At 49.9% G+C, this 11,498-nt stretch overlaps 2 protein-coding genes across 2 annotated transcripts; one reads left to right on the top strand and one right to left on the bottom strand.

Annotated features, from left to right (window-relative positions):
* Nucleotides 1-507: 507 nt before the first annotated feature.
* On the bottom strand, nt 508-4,386 carry ENTR1 (endosome associated trafficking regulator 1). The gene is made up of 7 exons (XM_054174175.1): nt 4,273-4,386; nt 3,887-4,180; nt 3,339-3,412; nt 2,472-2,583; nt 2,116-2,178; nt 1,263-1,402; nt 508-665 (listed from the first exon to the last, which is right to left on the bottom strand). The coding sequence occupies exons 1-7, from the start codon at nt 4,384-4,386 to the stop codon at nt 572-574; spliced, it is 891 nt and encodes a 296-aa protein (XP_054030150.1). The 3' UTR covers nt 508-571.
* A 193-nt stretch (nt 4,387-4,579) lies between these two features.
* On the top strand, nt 4,580-11,444 carry PMPCA (peptidase, mitochondrial processing subunit alpha). Its single transcript, XM_054174250.1, has 13 exons — nt 4,580-4,675; nt 4,803-5,005; nt 5,197-5,276; nt 5,589-5,671; nt 5,929-6,023; nt 6,175-6,275; nt 7,262-7,525; nt 7,867-7,959; nt 8,206-8,324; nt 8,815-8,905; nt 9,011-9,073; nt 9,297-9,441; nt 10,145-11,444. Exons 1-13 carry the CDS (start codon nt 4,623-4,625, stop codon nt 10,312-10,314), a joined length of 1,560 nt encoding a protein of 519 aa, XP_054030225.1. The 5' UTR covers nt 4,580-4,622; the 3' UTR covers nt 10,315-11,444.
* The last annotated feature ends 54 nt before the right edge of the window (nt 11,445-11,498 follow it).

Here is an 11,498-nt window from a genome sequence, read left to right as displayed (position 1 = left end):
ACCCAATCACCGCCGCCTTCCCCTGTCAGCTGAGCCCCATCCGCGCCACACCACCCAGCCAATCGAGCGCTCCCCGGTGCCTGCTCCCCTCCCTGGCACCACACACAGACCGTGCGGCCACCTGCGCAAGAGTGGCTACACAGCAGCCGGGAAAGGGGTGCAAACCGCCTCCCGAGGCCGAGCCCCGCAGGGACTCACCCCGCCGCATAAACACCCCAACCCCTTTTCTGTCCGCGACGAGAAGACTGTGAGGAGGGCCCCAGCCAGAACCCTGGTAGGGTCCCAGGCAAAACTCGGGGTGCTTGGTGAAGTTCCCAGGCTGAATCTGGGGCTCTCACGGGAACACGAGGTGGGAGAGGAGATGGATTCGAGGGCCCAGGTGAACAGAAGGGACATACTGTGGTCGATTCGGGTTTTAGTGGCTCGTTGGCTGTGTGGTGGGGAAAGAGCAGAAGCCAAGTCTGCAGCAGCACTAAAAGCTTCCCACGTCGTAAATAGTCTTTTTAGAAATTAACTTTTGAGTAGTGGTTTCTGCATAAAAGCAAAGTTCTCCATTTGAGACTGTTTTGAGTCACTGTCCATCCTCTGAGACTTCAGAAATTCTGTCTATTGATTTAAGAAGATCGGCGACAAGCTGCAGCGATTCTGCTCCAGAGACCAGCTGCCTGCAACGTGGGAGAGACAGAGTTAGACTGAAGAGGAGAGCAGGAGGGAGCCCATCATCATGATTTTTGCCCATGCATTGATTTTTCAAGTTTATCTGAACAGAGTATTGGACAAGTATAAGAGAGTTGGAGCATCTAAGTACATCCACAAGTGCCTCGTCCAGTCTCTTCCTAAACACCTCCAGGGACGGTGACTTCACCACCTCCCTGGGCAGCCCATTCCAATGGCCAATCTCTGTGAAGAATTTCTTCCTAACTTCCAGCCTAAACCTCCCCTGGTGCAACTTGAGACTGTGTCCTCTTGTTCTGGTGGTGGTTGCCTGGGAGAAGAGACCAACCCACACCTGGCTACAACCTCGATGGACTTTACCAACCTGGTTAATTCTATTCTATTCTACCTTAAGTGTAAAACTAAGACATCTTCTATCTGTTTGGAGGAAAATCCATCACAGGTAGGTAGGAACATAGATGAGCTGATGTGGCACACAGAATACTCAAATTTCAATCCTAAAAAACCCACTGTTGACATTCAGGTGTGACCTCAGTGATTAGACAAGCATCTGGGACAGTGTTAGGACACTCATCTTAAACACTCACTTGATGGAGGACTGGGAGTTGGTTATCACTGTGAGAAGGTTCTGGAGGGCCAGGTCTGCATTTCGTTTCACTGCAGCCAGACTTGATGACTGGCCCAACCTCAGGGCCTCATTTTCTGTCTTGTAGTTCTTCAGCTGAACCTAGAGAGGGAAAAACTTCACCTGAAAACAGCTGCACCACTGCAATAGATACAACTAAAGCAATGAATGAATATATTGGTACACTGATTTATTAGGTACGACAACTCATGACCAGATCCCATTACAAGCCTGCCTAGAGAGAAGCTATTCCCAGCTCTGCAGAGCTCTCTTGGACAAAGACCTACAACTTGGAAGCCTTGATTTAAACTGAAGATGGATGCAGTATTCTCATGACAGCCTGTCTGCCCTCAAGTGTGCTTGCTTCACAGAACCAATCCAGTGTTGGAGCAGGATGGAATGTGCAGGTGGAAGCTTGACACCGACACTACCACCTAACACCCCACAGGCTCTGCTGAGCTATCTGTAGTATCCCTCAAGCTTCTCTCTCTTCTCCATCAGGAACCTTCCTGCAACTGAACACCTGTTTCCCCTGTTGGATCATGCCATTCACAGGTCCCCAGTGTCAAACAGCATTTGAACACCACACAAAACTTCAGCAGCATTGTACATGAAGCACCACATGGTGCAGAGCTGAAGCTGACAGCCTGTGTGGAGCTGAAATCTTCTAGTCTAAAACATCTTCTGGAGCATTCACTAGAAAAGATGAGGTGCAGTTAAAATTCTTCAGCATCCTTTTTTGGCAGGCTCCATTTCCAGATGTAGACTTTCAACCCTGGTACATTCAGCAAGGCCCTGAGGACACTGCTGCATACCTGAAGGAGTGCGTTCTCCTGTTTCAGTTTTGCAGCACTGTTCTCTGCTTTAACAGCTCGTTTCTGCAACAGAGTAAAGATAAGTTACACTACAGCAGAGCTCAGGGCACAGCAGGCAGCTTGAGCTTCATAGAAACACTTCATTCCAGCACATAAATGGAATAGGTGTTACATCACCTCATCTTCTGAGTGCTTTACACGACAGGGACAGTGCCCCCGGAATGCCTCATCAGCTATTTCCTCCTCATTTCTCCTCACAAGGGTTAAGGAATCACTTCAGCTCCCCTCCCTTTCCTAGGGGAAGAAGGAAAGGGAACCACACAGCTCCCACTACTATGGCAAATACCCACACTTACAGTCATCAGCTGGAGATTTTGTTCCACGTGCTGCACCATTGCTTCCAGATCCTGCGCTTCTTTTTCTTCTTTGATTTTGTTTTCCTGGAGCTTTCTTTCCAGCTTCTTCATCCTTAAACCAAGGGACATTGTACAGTAAGCACTTGCAACAGGAAACAAATTGTAGAGAAGAATTAAGAAACTCTTTTTTGTCTGTTATAAGAAAAATGAAGTCTTCCCACAGAACTCCACTTCCAAGGCTGTGGTTGAGGGGGTTTCTCTGTTCAGCATCCATTGGTATAAATGGCAACAATACAGCTGAAGGCAGAAAGGCCCTACAGACACCAGGGTTGTGTGCCATCAGCCTAGAGAAGGGTAATTCTGAAACAAAGAGTTACCCCATTACCCCAACCCCATGGAAATACCACTTCCCTGAGAGAAACAGCAGAGTGCAGAGGATTCAGATGGGAACTGAAGAAATTGCCAGCCCTAGCTTCTGGAACTTCAGATAATTCAAGTTTCTCCAAATTGCTCACCAGCAAAAACTTTGTGGTTTTTTTTTTTTACTTTAAAAAAGAATGATTCTTTTGTTAATCTGAAGCTCCATAGAAATGCATCCTGTCAAGCCCTACCCTTTCCCTAACCACCTAAGCTGCATGAAGCATAAGCCACACACACACACTAAACAGTCATCAGCTTGCCACTTACTTTCCAAGCCTTTTTCAAGAACAAAACCAAGTTTCTTAAAGCTGTTTTAAAACAAATAGCACAGATTTCAACTACTTTTTTTTTCCCCCTTCTTTAAAGCTGTTGACTCTTCCCACTGAGGACCTCTTCTAAGCTCCTCTCTTATGTGGTTACTTTCCCCCCCTACTGTGGCTTACGCACTTGTCTGCTTGAGTTTCAGAGAGCATCTGAAGCTTATTGATCTTGCTTCTCAAGCTGGCATTCTCTTCTTTTAGCTATAAAAATAAAAAACCTCTCATTAGAAAAAAAGAAGTAACATGGAAAAAGTCTTCAGCTAATTCTAGTGCTGTCTTACACTTCCTACTACATTCACCTGTTCCTTCACACCTGGTTTTTCCCCTCTTGACTACACTAACCCTGGGAAGGGGGTACAAAAACGTGGCACCAAACCATCACTACAGAGGTTGTCTAATCAAATACTGTTAATTCTAAGCTAGTAACACTGCAAAAGCACGAGGAAGCCACCTGGATCATGCCAAAAGCAGTTGGACAGAAAGGTGCTGGATCTGACTCATGCTGCAGAGCAGCTTTTCGAACCTGCTGCTCTTTTTCAAGCTCTTCTAACAACCCTTCCTGACAGCACACTTTGACATCAAGTTCTGCATCAGTCTGACACAGAAGACAGAGCCCGCAGGCGGCGTTAAGGCCCGCACTGAGAAAGGTGCCGAGAGGTCGGCGCAGGTGCTCACCTCCTCGTAGCTGGGCTGCCCCTGGGAACGAAACCTCGGCCCTGGGGGGGCTCCGAGAGAGGCCACGCTCAGGTCCTCGCTGCCTGCCAGCCCCAAGCTCTCCGAGAAGAAGGAGCCAGCGGAGGGTGAGGCGGGACCCACGGCGGCGATATGGGCCTGCTCCACGGCCAAAGGCTGGTAGCTCTCGCTCCACTCATCCTCTTCCTCGTCGTCCTCCGCCTCACCGGGAGGCACTGAATCCGGGAATAAGAGGGGGCCGAGGCTGGGGCCGAGGCTGGCGCCGGGCGGTGCAGCCTGCGGACGGGACGGGAGAGCAGAGCTGAGGTGGGCATGGGGCGGACGCCTCAGCGCGGCGGGGCTCAGGCGCGTCTCCACCTCGGCCCTACCTGGCAGGTGCCGGCCACCTCCTCACCGCTGCGGGCCTTGCTGCGTACAAATTCGCGGAAGGAGAAAGGGTTGGGCTCAGCCGGACCCGCCACAGGCAGCTCTCCTGCAGCCATGACCGCCCCAATTTGCTGCCCCCGCACCCTCGACAGCAGGAAGGGTCCCGCTCGGAGGCAGGGCCCCGCCTCCCCTTGTATCGGACCAATAAACGAGTGCCTGCTGCGGCCGCACCCAATCGCGGCCTCCTCCCCGTCCCGCCTCCCTTCCCAGGGGTCAGTGCAGCCGCGCAGTGGCCGCCGTGCGCACACGTGACCCCGCGGGGGCGGTACCGCGGCTCCCGGGTAACGGCAAGATGGCGGCCGCCATGGCGTGGCTGCGGCGGGGTGTCTGGGCCCCGGCTCGGCGGTGAGAGCTCCCTCTGCTACTATAGGGGCAATTGGGCGGGGAAGGGATGCAGCGCCCAGTACCAATGGCGGGGCAGGTGCTGCCGGGGTGTCTGGCCTCGCTGATCCCCTCTCCCGCTGTCCCGCAGGTGCGGGCTGGCGGCCGGCCGGTGCTACAGTGGCGGCGGCGCTTACCCCAACGTGTCGCTGACCTGCCCGCTGCCAGGCGTGCCCAAGGCGGTTTTCGCGGCGGCGGAGGGCCGGGAGCAGTTCGAGACGCGGGTGACGGTGCTGGAGAACGGGCTGCGCGTCGCCTCCCAGAACAAGTTCGGGCAGTTCTGCACCGTGGGCAGTGAGTATCCGCGCATGGCAAAAGGGGGTTCGGGAGGGGCACCGGTCCGTGCGCTACCCAGGCCTAAGCTGGCCTGGCTAGGGACGTGGCGGTGACACTTCACCTCCCCCAGGAGCCGGGGGTCTTGTCTGTGTGTAAGGACTGGGGTGCCGGTAAAAGACACTGCTGATTTCTCATCTTCTTAACGCTAGTTCTTATCAATTCGGGATCAAGACACGAAGCAAAATACCTCAGTGGCATCTCTCACTTCTTGGAAAAGTTGGCCTTCTCTGTGAGTACCCTACTTGGCACAGCAGTGGCCTGGGGGCTGTGTGAAACAGAAATCTGAGCAGTTAGGGAACCAAAAGCAGCTGAGCTGTGCACCCTGTGATCTGGACTGTTTAAATAGATGGGGGTAGTGTTCCTAGTTAATTATTGTGACCCAAATTACGTTTTGAAAGTCTGTTGTGCTTTCATTTCTAAGCTTTGTCAGTGTTTAGCAAACCCTTTGTAGAATGTAGAACGTGCTTGTTCTGGGCTACACCAAAGGATTACAAAGAGCTGTTGTTTTACTAATTAATAACATTGTTGTCTTCTTTCACAGTCCACAGCTCAGTTTGGCAGCAAAGATGAAATTCTCCTCACATTAGAGAAGCATGGGGGCATTTGTGACTGCCAGGCATCGAGGTACTGTGCTCCTTCCCTTGCTGTTATCTGAGTGGTTTTAACACTGACAAGTTTGAGTTGATTTTTCTGGTGCCACTTTGTGTTTCTAAGGAGCACAAATCCATTTGTGGTGGCTGCTAAAAAAACTACCTTGAAAGGGTTACGCAACTCAGTTCTGTTTGCTTCCAGAAGCATTTAGTAACGGTCAAGAACCTTTGTGCTTACCAAATGATCAGAGAAATGAGTTCTCAGTGCAGATTCCTCTGCTTGTGCTGCAGGGACACCATCATGTATGCTGTTTCTGCTGATGCCAAAGGCCTGGACACGGTGGTCAACTTGCTGGCTGATGTAGCACTACAGCCCAGGTTATCAGGTCTGGAACATCAGTCTCTGCCTCACAGCCAGACTCCTGACACATCCTGCTGTTAGATTTCAGAGTTCTTCACTAGACTGTGCTCACTGAGAAGTTCAGATGGGGTAATCTGTGTGGTGGGTGTCATTTCCTGCTTTCTCTCTGACTACAGATGAGGAGATCGAGATGACTCGCACAGCTATTCGGTTTGAGCTGGAAGACTTGAACATGAGACCTGACCCAGAGCCTCTGCTCACAGAAATGATCCACGCGGTAAAACACTGAGCTCTGCCTCGGGTGCAGTCCCCTGCATCAGCCCTGCTGCCTTCTCTTCTACATAGAATTGTTAGGGTTGGAAGGGACCTCAAGGATCAGCCAGTTCTACCCCCCCTGCCATGGGCTGGGACACCTCACACTACAGCAGGTTGCTCACAGCCGCTCACAGCCACATCCAGCCTGGCTGGATGAGGGATGAGGCTTCCACCACCAACCTGGACAACCTGTGCCAGTCTCTCACCACCCTCATGGGGAAGAACTTCTTCCCAACATCCAATCTGAATCTTCCCATTTTTTTTTTTCCATTCCCCCCAGTCCTATCACTCCCTGACACCCCAAAAAGTACCCCCCCCAGTTTTTCTGTAGGCCCCTTCAGATACTGAAAGGCCACAATAAGGCCTCCTCAGAGCCTTCTCTAGACTGAACAGCCCCAACTCCCTTAGTGTGTCCTTATAGGAGAGGTGCTCTAGCCCACTGATCATCCTTGTGGCCCTTCTCTGGACACACTCCAGCACCTCCAGATCCATCCTGTAATAGTGGCTCCAGAACTGGGTGCACTTTCTCACTTCTTTCTCACTCTTCAGGGTTTATATTCCACTAATCTAAAATCACATTTTTCTGTTATTCAATGAGATTCCAGTGCTGGGAGAGAGAATTTTGCTGTGCTGTCACTTTGAAGTCCTACACACATGAAAGATTTTAACTTGAACTGCCTGGAACTTACCTTTGTTGACAACTTGAGCAACCTGGTCTAGTGGAAGGTGTCCTTCCCCATGGCAGAGGAGTTGGAGCTAGATGTTGTTTAAGGTCCCTTCCAACCCAACCCATTCTGATTCTGTGAGCATGTTAATTTCACATGTTTCTCATCAGTGAAATGCTCAACCTTTCTTCTCTTACATGTCCCAAACAGGCAGAGAAGGTTTAGATGGGGGGGTGTGTGTGAAGTAATATTTGTTACTTTTATCATCTCTCTGTCCTTTTAGGCAGCTTACAGAGAGAACACAGTGGGGCTGAACAGGTTCTGCCCCGTGGAAAACACTGACAGGATCGATCGCGGAGTCCTGCACTCCTACCTGCGCAACTACTACACTCCGGACAGGATGGTGCTTGCTGGGGTGGGCATCGAGCACGAGCAGCTGGTGGAGTGTGCAAGGAAACATCTGCTTGGAGTGGAGCCAGTGTGGGGCAGTGGACAGACCAAGGATGTGGACAGATCTGTGGCTCAGTACACAGGAGGCATTGTCAAGGTAAGAGGGAGGGGGAGGTGGCTTTGTGCCTCTTTGTTGGTGCAGCAGGTTTGGGCTTTGGCTGCCTTCTTTAGGGGCTTTGCTCCTCTAAAAGAAGACATTGTTCAAGAATACGAGTCCCAGCTGGCCATGTTGCTCTGGGCAACCTGACCTAGTTGAGGATACCCCTGCTTACTGCAGAGAGGGATGAACCAGATGACCTTTAGAGGTCCCTTCCAACCCAGACCATTCTGTGATTCTATGACAGTTACCTGGGTAACGAGTTAATTATTGGGAATGTATCAAGCTGGATACAGTGGAGGTGAAAATTGGTCCTCCTCATTTGTGTGCTCTTCCCACAGGTTGAAAAAGATATGTCAGATGTGAGTCTGGGCCCTACTCCCATCCCAGAGCTCACCCACATCATGATTGGGTTAGAAAGCTGCTCATTTTTAGTAAGTATCTACCTAAAATGCTGTGGTTTGGGTCCCCTGTACTTGAAGAATCCCAGGACCCTGTATCTCATCATTCAACATCAGCACTGATGCTGCATGTACAGACAAGCAGCTTTTCACTGGCACTCTGATGAAGGTGCTGACCTTCACAGTCTTCCTGTGCCATGTTTCTGACTCTTCTCCTTTTTCACTCATCCCAGACCATTGAGAGTTCTGCTGTTGACTGAATTTCTTCTTGTAATTCAGGAGGAAGATTTCATTCCCTTTGCAGTATTAAACATGATGATGGGAGGTGGTGGCTCCTTTTCAGCTGGAGGGCCTGGCAAGGGCATGTTCACCCGCCTCTATCTCAATGTGCTCAACAGGTTGGTTTGCCTTTCTCTTTAAGGGATAGCAAAAAAGTCTTCTAAAGAAGGTTCACACTGAAGCCTTCATCTTGAGATAGCAAGCAATGGCCCCAGGTTGTTGGTTGTTGAAAGGTGTTAAGATTCATCAATAGGCATTTTGTGAGGGTGAAAGGGTAGCAGGAATCCTGTCTTCTTCCACTAGCCTATCCCATCCTTTAATCAGGGATATCCTTCCACCTTGAGGTAATCCAGGAGACTAACAGAACTGGCAGTAGGTACCAGTGATACAGCTCCATGTTGCTCTGGGTTTGGTCTCAGGAATGAAGCAGAGAGCAGGAAGCAGATGGCACATACATAGGAAGAGTCACAGGCAGGAACTGATGATTCTCACTGGCTCTGCTGAATATCCTGGAAATGCTCTAGGAGGGGACTTGCTGTCTATGTTTGGCTAATTTTGACATTTCAATTCAGCTTTTAAAATGTTTAAATACTGTTTGTGCACTCACAGGCACCACTGGATGTATAATGCAACCTCTTACCACCACAGTTACGAGGATACAGGTCTCCTGTGTATACATGCCAGTGCAGATCCAAAACAGGTACAGAGTCCTGCATTCAGCCAGGGGCCCTTCAAGAGTAATCACCTCCCTTGCTAGCAGAATAAGCATTGTTCTCATCTTCTTTCAATGACCTGTTTGTCCTAGGTTCGAGAGATGGTGGAAATCATCACCAGAGAATTCATTCTCATGGCAGGAGCAGTAGGAGAGGTCAGCAGCATAACCTGCAGAAGGTCTTTGAGCTGAAATGTTGCATTGCACTGGCAATGGATTTTTGTAGATGAGTACCTTACATATGTCTGTAACAGAATACAGTCATTTCAGCCACACCTTCACCACGAGGAAGGTGCTTGCAGAACTCTTGGGTGGTATCTTGTGTTAGAGAGCAGCAGCCAGGCTCTTTTGAACACCTGTGTGTGCTGCTCACCTACAGGTAGAGCTTGAGCGAGCGAAGACGCAGCTGAAGTCCATGCTCATGATGAACCTCGAGGCTCGGCCAGTGATCTTTGAAGATGTGGGAAGGCAAGTGCTGGCCACAAACACAAGGAAGCTACCTCATGAGCTCTGTGCCCTGATCAGTGAGTAGATGGTGCTTTTCCTCCTTGCCTTGAACTGTAGGTACAATGGGGGGTGGGAGGGAGCAACCTGCAACCTATTCCTGCAGCACAGATGAAGTACCTTAAATAGCCTGGGGCTGTACCTACTGCAGAGAGAGATTTCAAACTGCTAGTGCAATGCCTTTTTTGGGTCAGAAATATGGTAAAGAAGGTCTAGAGTTAGTGATTGGTTTTTCTGAGCATCTGGAGAACAGGTCTGGTGAGGAGGAGCTAAGGGAACTGGGATTGTTTAGTCTTGAGAAAAGGAGGTTGAAGGGAGACCTCATTGCTCTCTACAACTCCCTGAAAGGAGACTGGAGCCATGTGGGGGTTGTTCTCTTCTGTCTATTAACAAGTGATAGGATGAGAGGAAATAGCTTCAAGTTACACCAGGGCAGCTTTAGGTTGGACATTAGAAACTTCTTCACTGAAAGGGTTCTCAAAGACTGGAACAGGCTGCCCAGGGAGATGGTAGAATGCCCATCTCTGGAGGTGCTTAAAAGGTAGAGAGATGTGGTGCTGAGGAACATGGTTCAGTACCAGATGTGGTGGAGGTAGAGAATGGTTGGACTCAAGGCTTTTTCCAACCCAAACAGGTCTGTGACGGTATGCTTCGAAAGCTGCTTCTGGCTGTTTCAGATGTAGTTGTCACAGATCTGGCTTGGTTTGGTTTTTTTCCCTGCAGGTCAGGTGAAACCTACTGATATCAAGAGGGTGGTCACTAAGATGCTTCATAAGAAACCAGCTGTGGCTGCCCTGGGTGACTTAACAGACCTGCCCAGCTACGAACACATCCAGGCAGCGCTTTCCAGCAAGGACGGGCGGCTGCCTCGGCTGTACCGCCTCTTCCGATAGGGCAGCACATCCTGCACACCCTGGACAGACCTGGCTTCTGTTTTAAAGAGGTTTTGGAGATGATAATATTGCTGCAAGCCCTTCCCCTCCCCACCCCGCCATCTTTCCAGGCATCCTGTGCAAATGTGGAGCTATGCTACGGCTGAACAAAGCTGCTTCGGGACTCTGGACTGTGAAGAGGACTTAAAATGCCAACCTGGTTCTGGATGCAGACTTTGACCCTCTGAGTAGGTTAGAAGAGAAGATGCATGTATACAGCTTTCTCTTGGCACTGGGAAGGACACAGCCAGGCAAAATCTCCACCATACAACTGAAAGCTTGTAGCTGGGGTCAGTCAGTGCTGTGTGGTACCACTTCATCACATCAGCAGTAGGAGTGGAGCTGTCACAGTGGAGGTCCTGATGTGTCTCCCATCCCGAGGAATGTGGTGGCCTCTTAAAATCTTGGCTTACATAGCTGAAGTGAAAGGATATTTCTAGTTGTTACCAAAGTGAACACAGACTTGCACAAACCACATGAAGAAAACACTAGGTATTATCCAGGTGAAGCTAGGCAACAAGTTTCCTGCAGCTCAGGTCTTGTTACAAGCATCATGGATCTGTTTCATCAGTGAAGAAAGTTATTGATGTAGTTGCTGCTGCTGTACCTTACACTCACCCACACTTTCTTTGTTGTCACTCAGAAGAACTTAAGGCCTTGCAAAAAGCAGATGTAATGGTCACACTTTGATGTTGCCCAGGTAGGAGTCAGGATCCACAAAATGACAACATGTAGAAATGTTATGATCTGGAAAGTGACTGACCTCCATGTGACAGAGAGACACGAAGCAAAGTGCCACAGACAAGAAATGCAGACCCAAGAGAGGAACAAAGCATTTGATTTAAATAATCCCTTTACAGATGGGCTGTAGAGAGCTGCACTGCACCCCTCCCTGTGCAGTGTAAGGAGCAACCAAACTGGGAGCAGAACTCTGAGGCAGCTGTTACCTGCTTTACCCCACACCTTCCCTCATGCAACAAGGAGAAAATGCATTGCATTGCTTCTTGTGGAACCCCTGGTCTGGAAGAGTCCTGTGCAGTTGTGTATGTTTGTAAGAAAATAAAAAGAGACCTCTGAATGACTGGAACAAATAGTAAGAATTGTGAAATGCATCAGCTAACAGCTGAGTTTCCTCACCTGGCAGG

Source organism: Dryobates pubescens, chromosome 29 (assembly GCF_014839835.1).
Source record: "Dryobates pubescens isolate bDryPub1 chromosome 29, bDryPub1.pri, whole genome shotgun sequence".
Taxonomy (NCBI): domain Eukaryota; kingdom Metazoa; phylum Chordata; class Aves; order Piciformes; family Picidae; genus Dryobates; species Dryobates pubescens.
Note: the sequence above shows the minus strand (reverse complement) of the source record. Positions and strands in the feature narration are given on the sequence as shown.

Bases quoted from the DNA above. Each gene is read 5' to 3' on its own strand.
- ENTR1 (XM_054174175.1), bottom strand. From the start codon at position 4,386: ATGGCTGCAGGAGAGCTGCCTGTGGCGGGTCCGGCTGAGCCCAACCCT. The intron at 1,403-2,115 runs GTATGCAGCAGT...TTCCCTCTCTAG, and splicing joins AGGAGAACGCACTCCTTCAG to GTTCAGCTGAAGAACTACAA. The intron at 666-1,262 runs GTGAGTGTTTAA...CCCACGTTGCAG, and splicing joins AACTCCCAGTCCTCCATCAA to GCAGCTGGTCTCTGGAGCAG.
- PMPCA (XM_054174250.1), top strand. From the start codon at position 4,623: ATGGCGGCCGCCATGGCGTGGCTGCGGCGGGGTGTCTGGGCCCCGGCT. The intron at 4,676-4,802 runs GTGAGAGCTCCC...GCTGTCCCGCAG, and splicing joins GTCTGGGCCCCGGCTCGGCG to GTGCGGGCTGGCGGCCGGCC. The intron at 6,024-6,174 runs GTCTGGAACATC...CTCTGACTACAG, and splicing joins ACTACAGCCCAGGTTATCAG to ATGAGGAGATCGAGATGACT.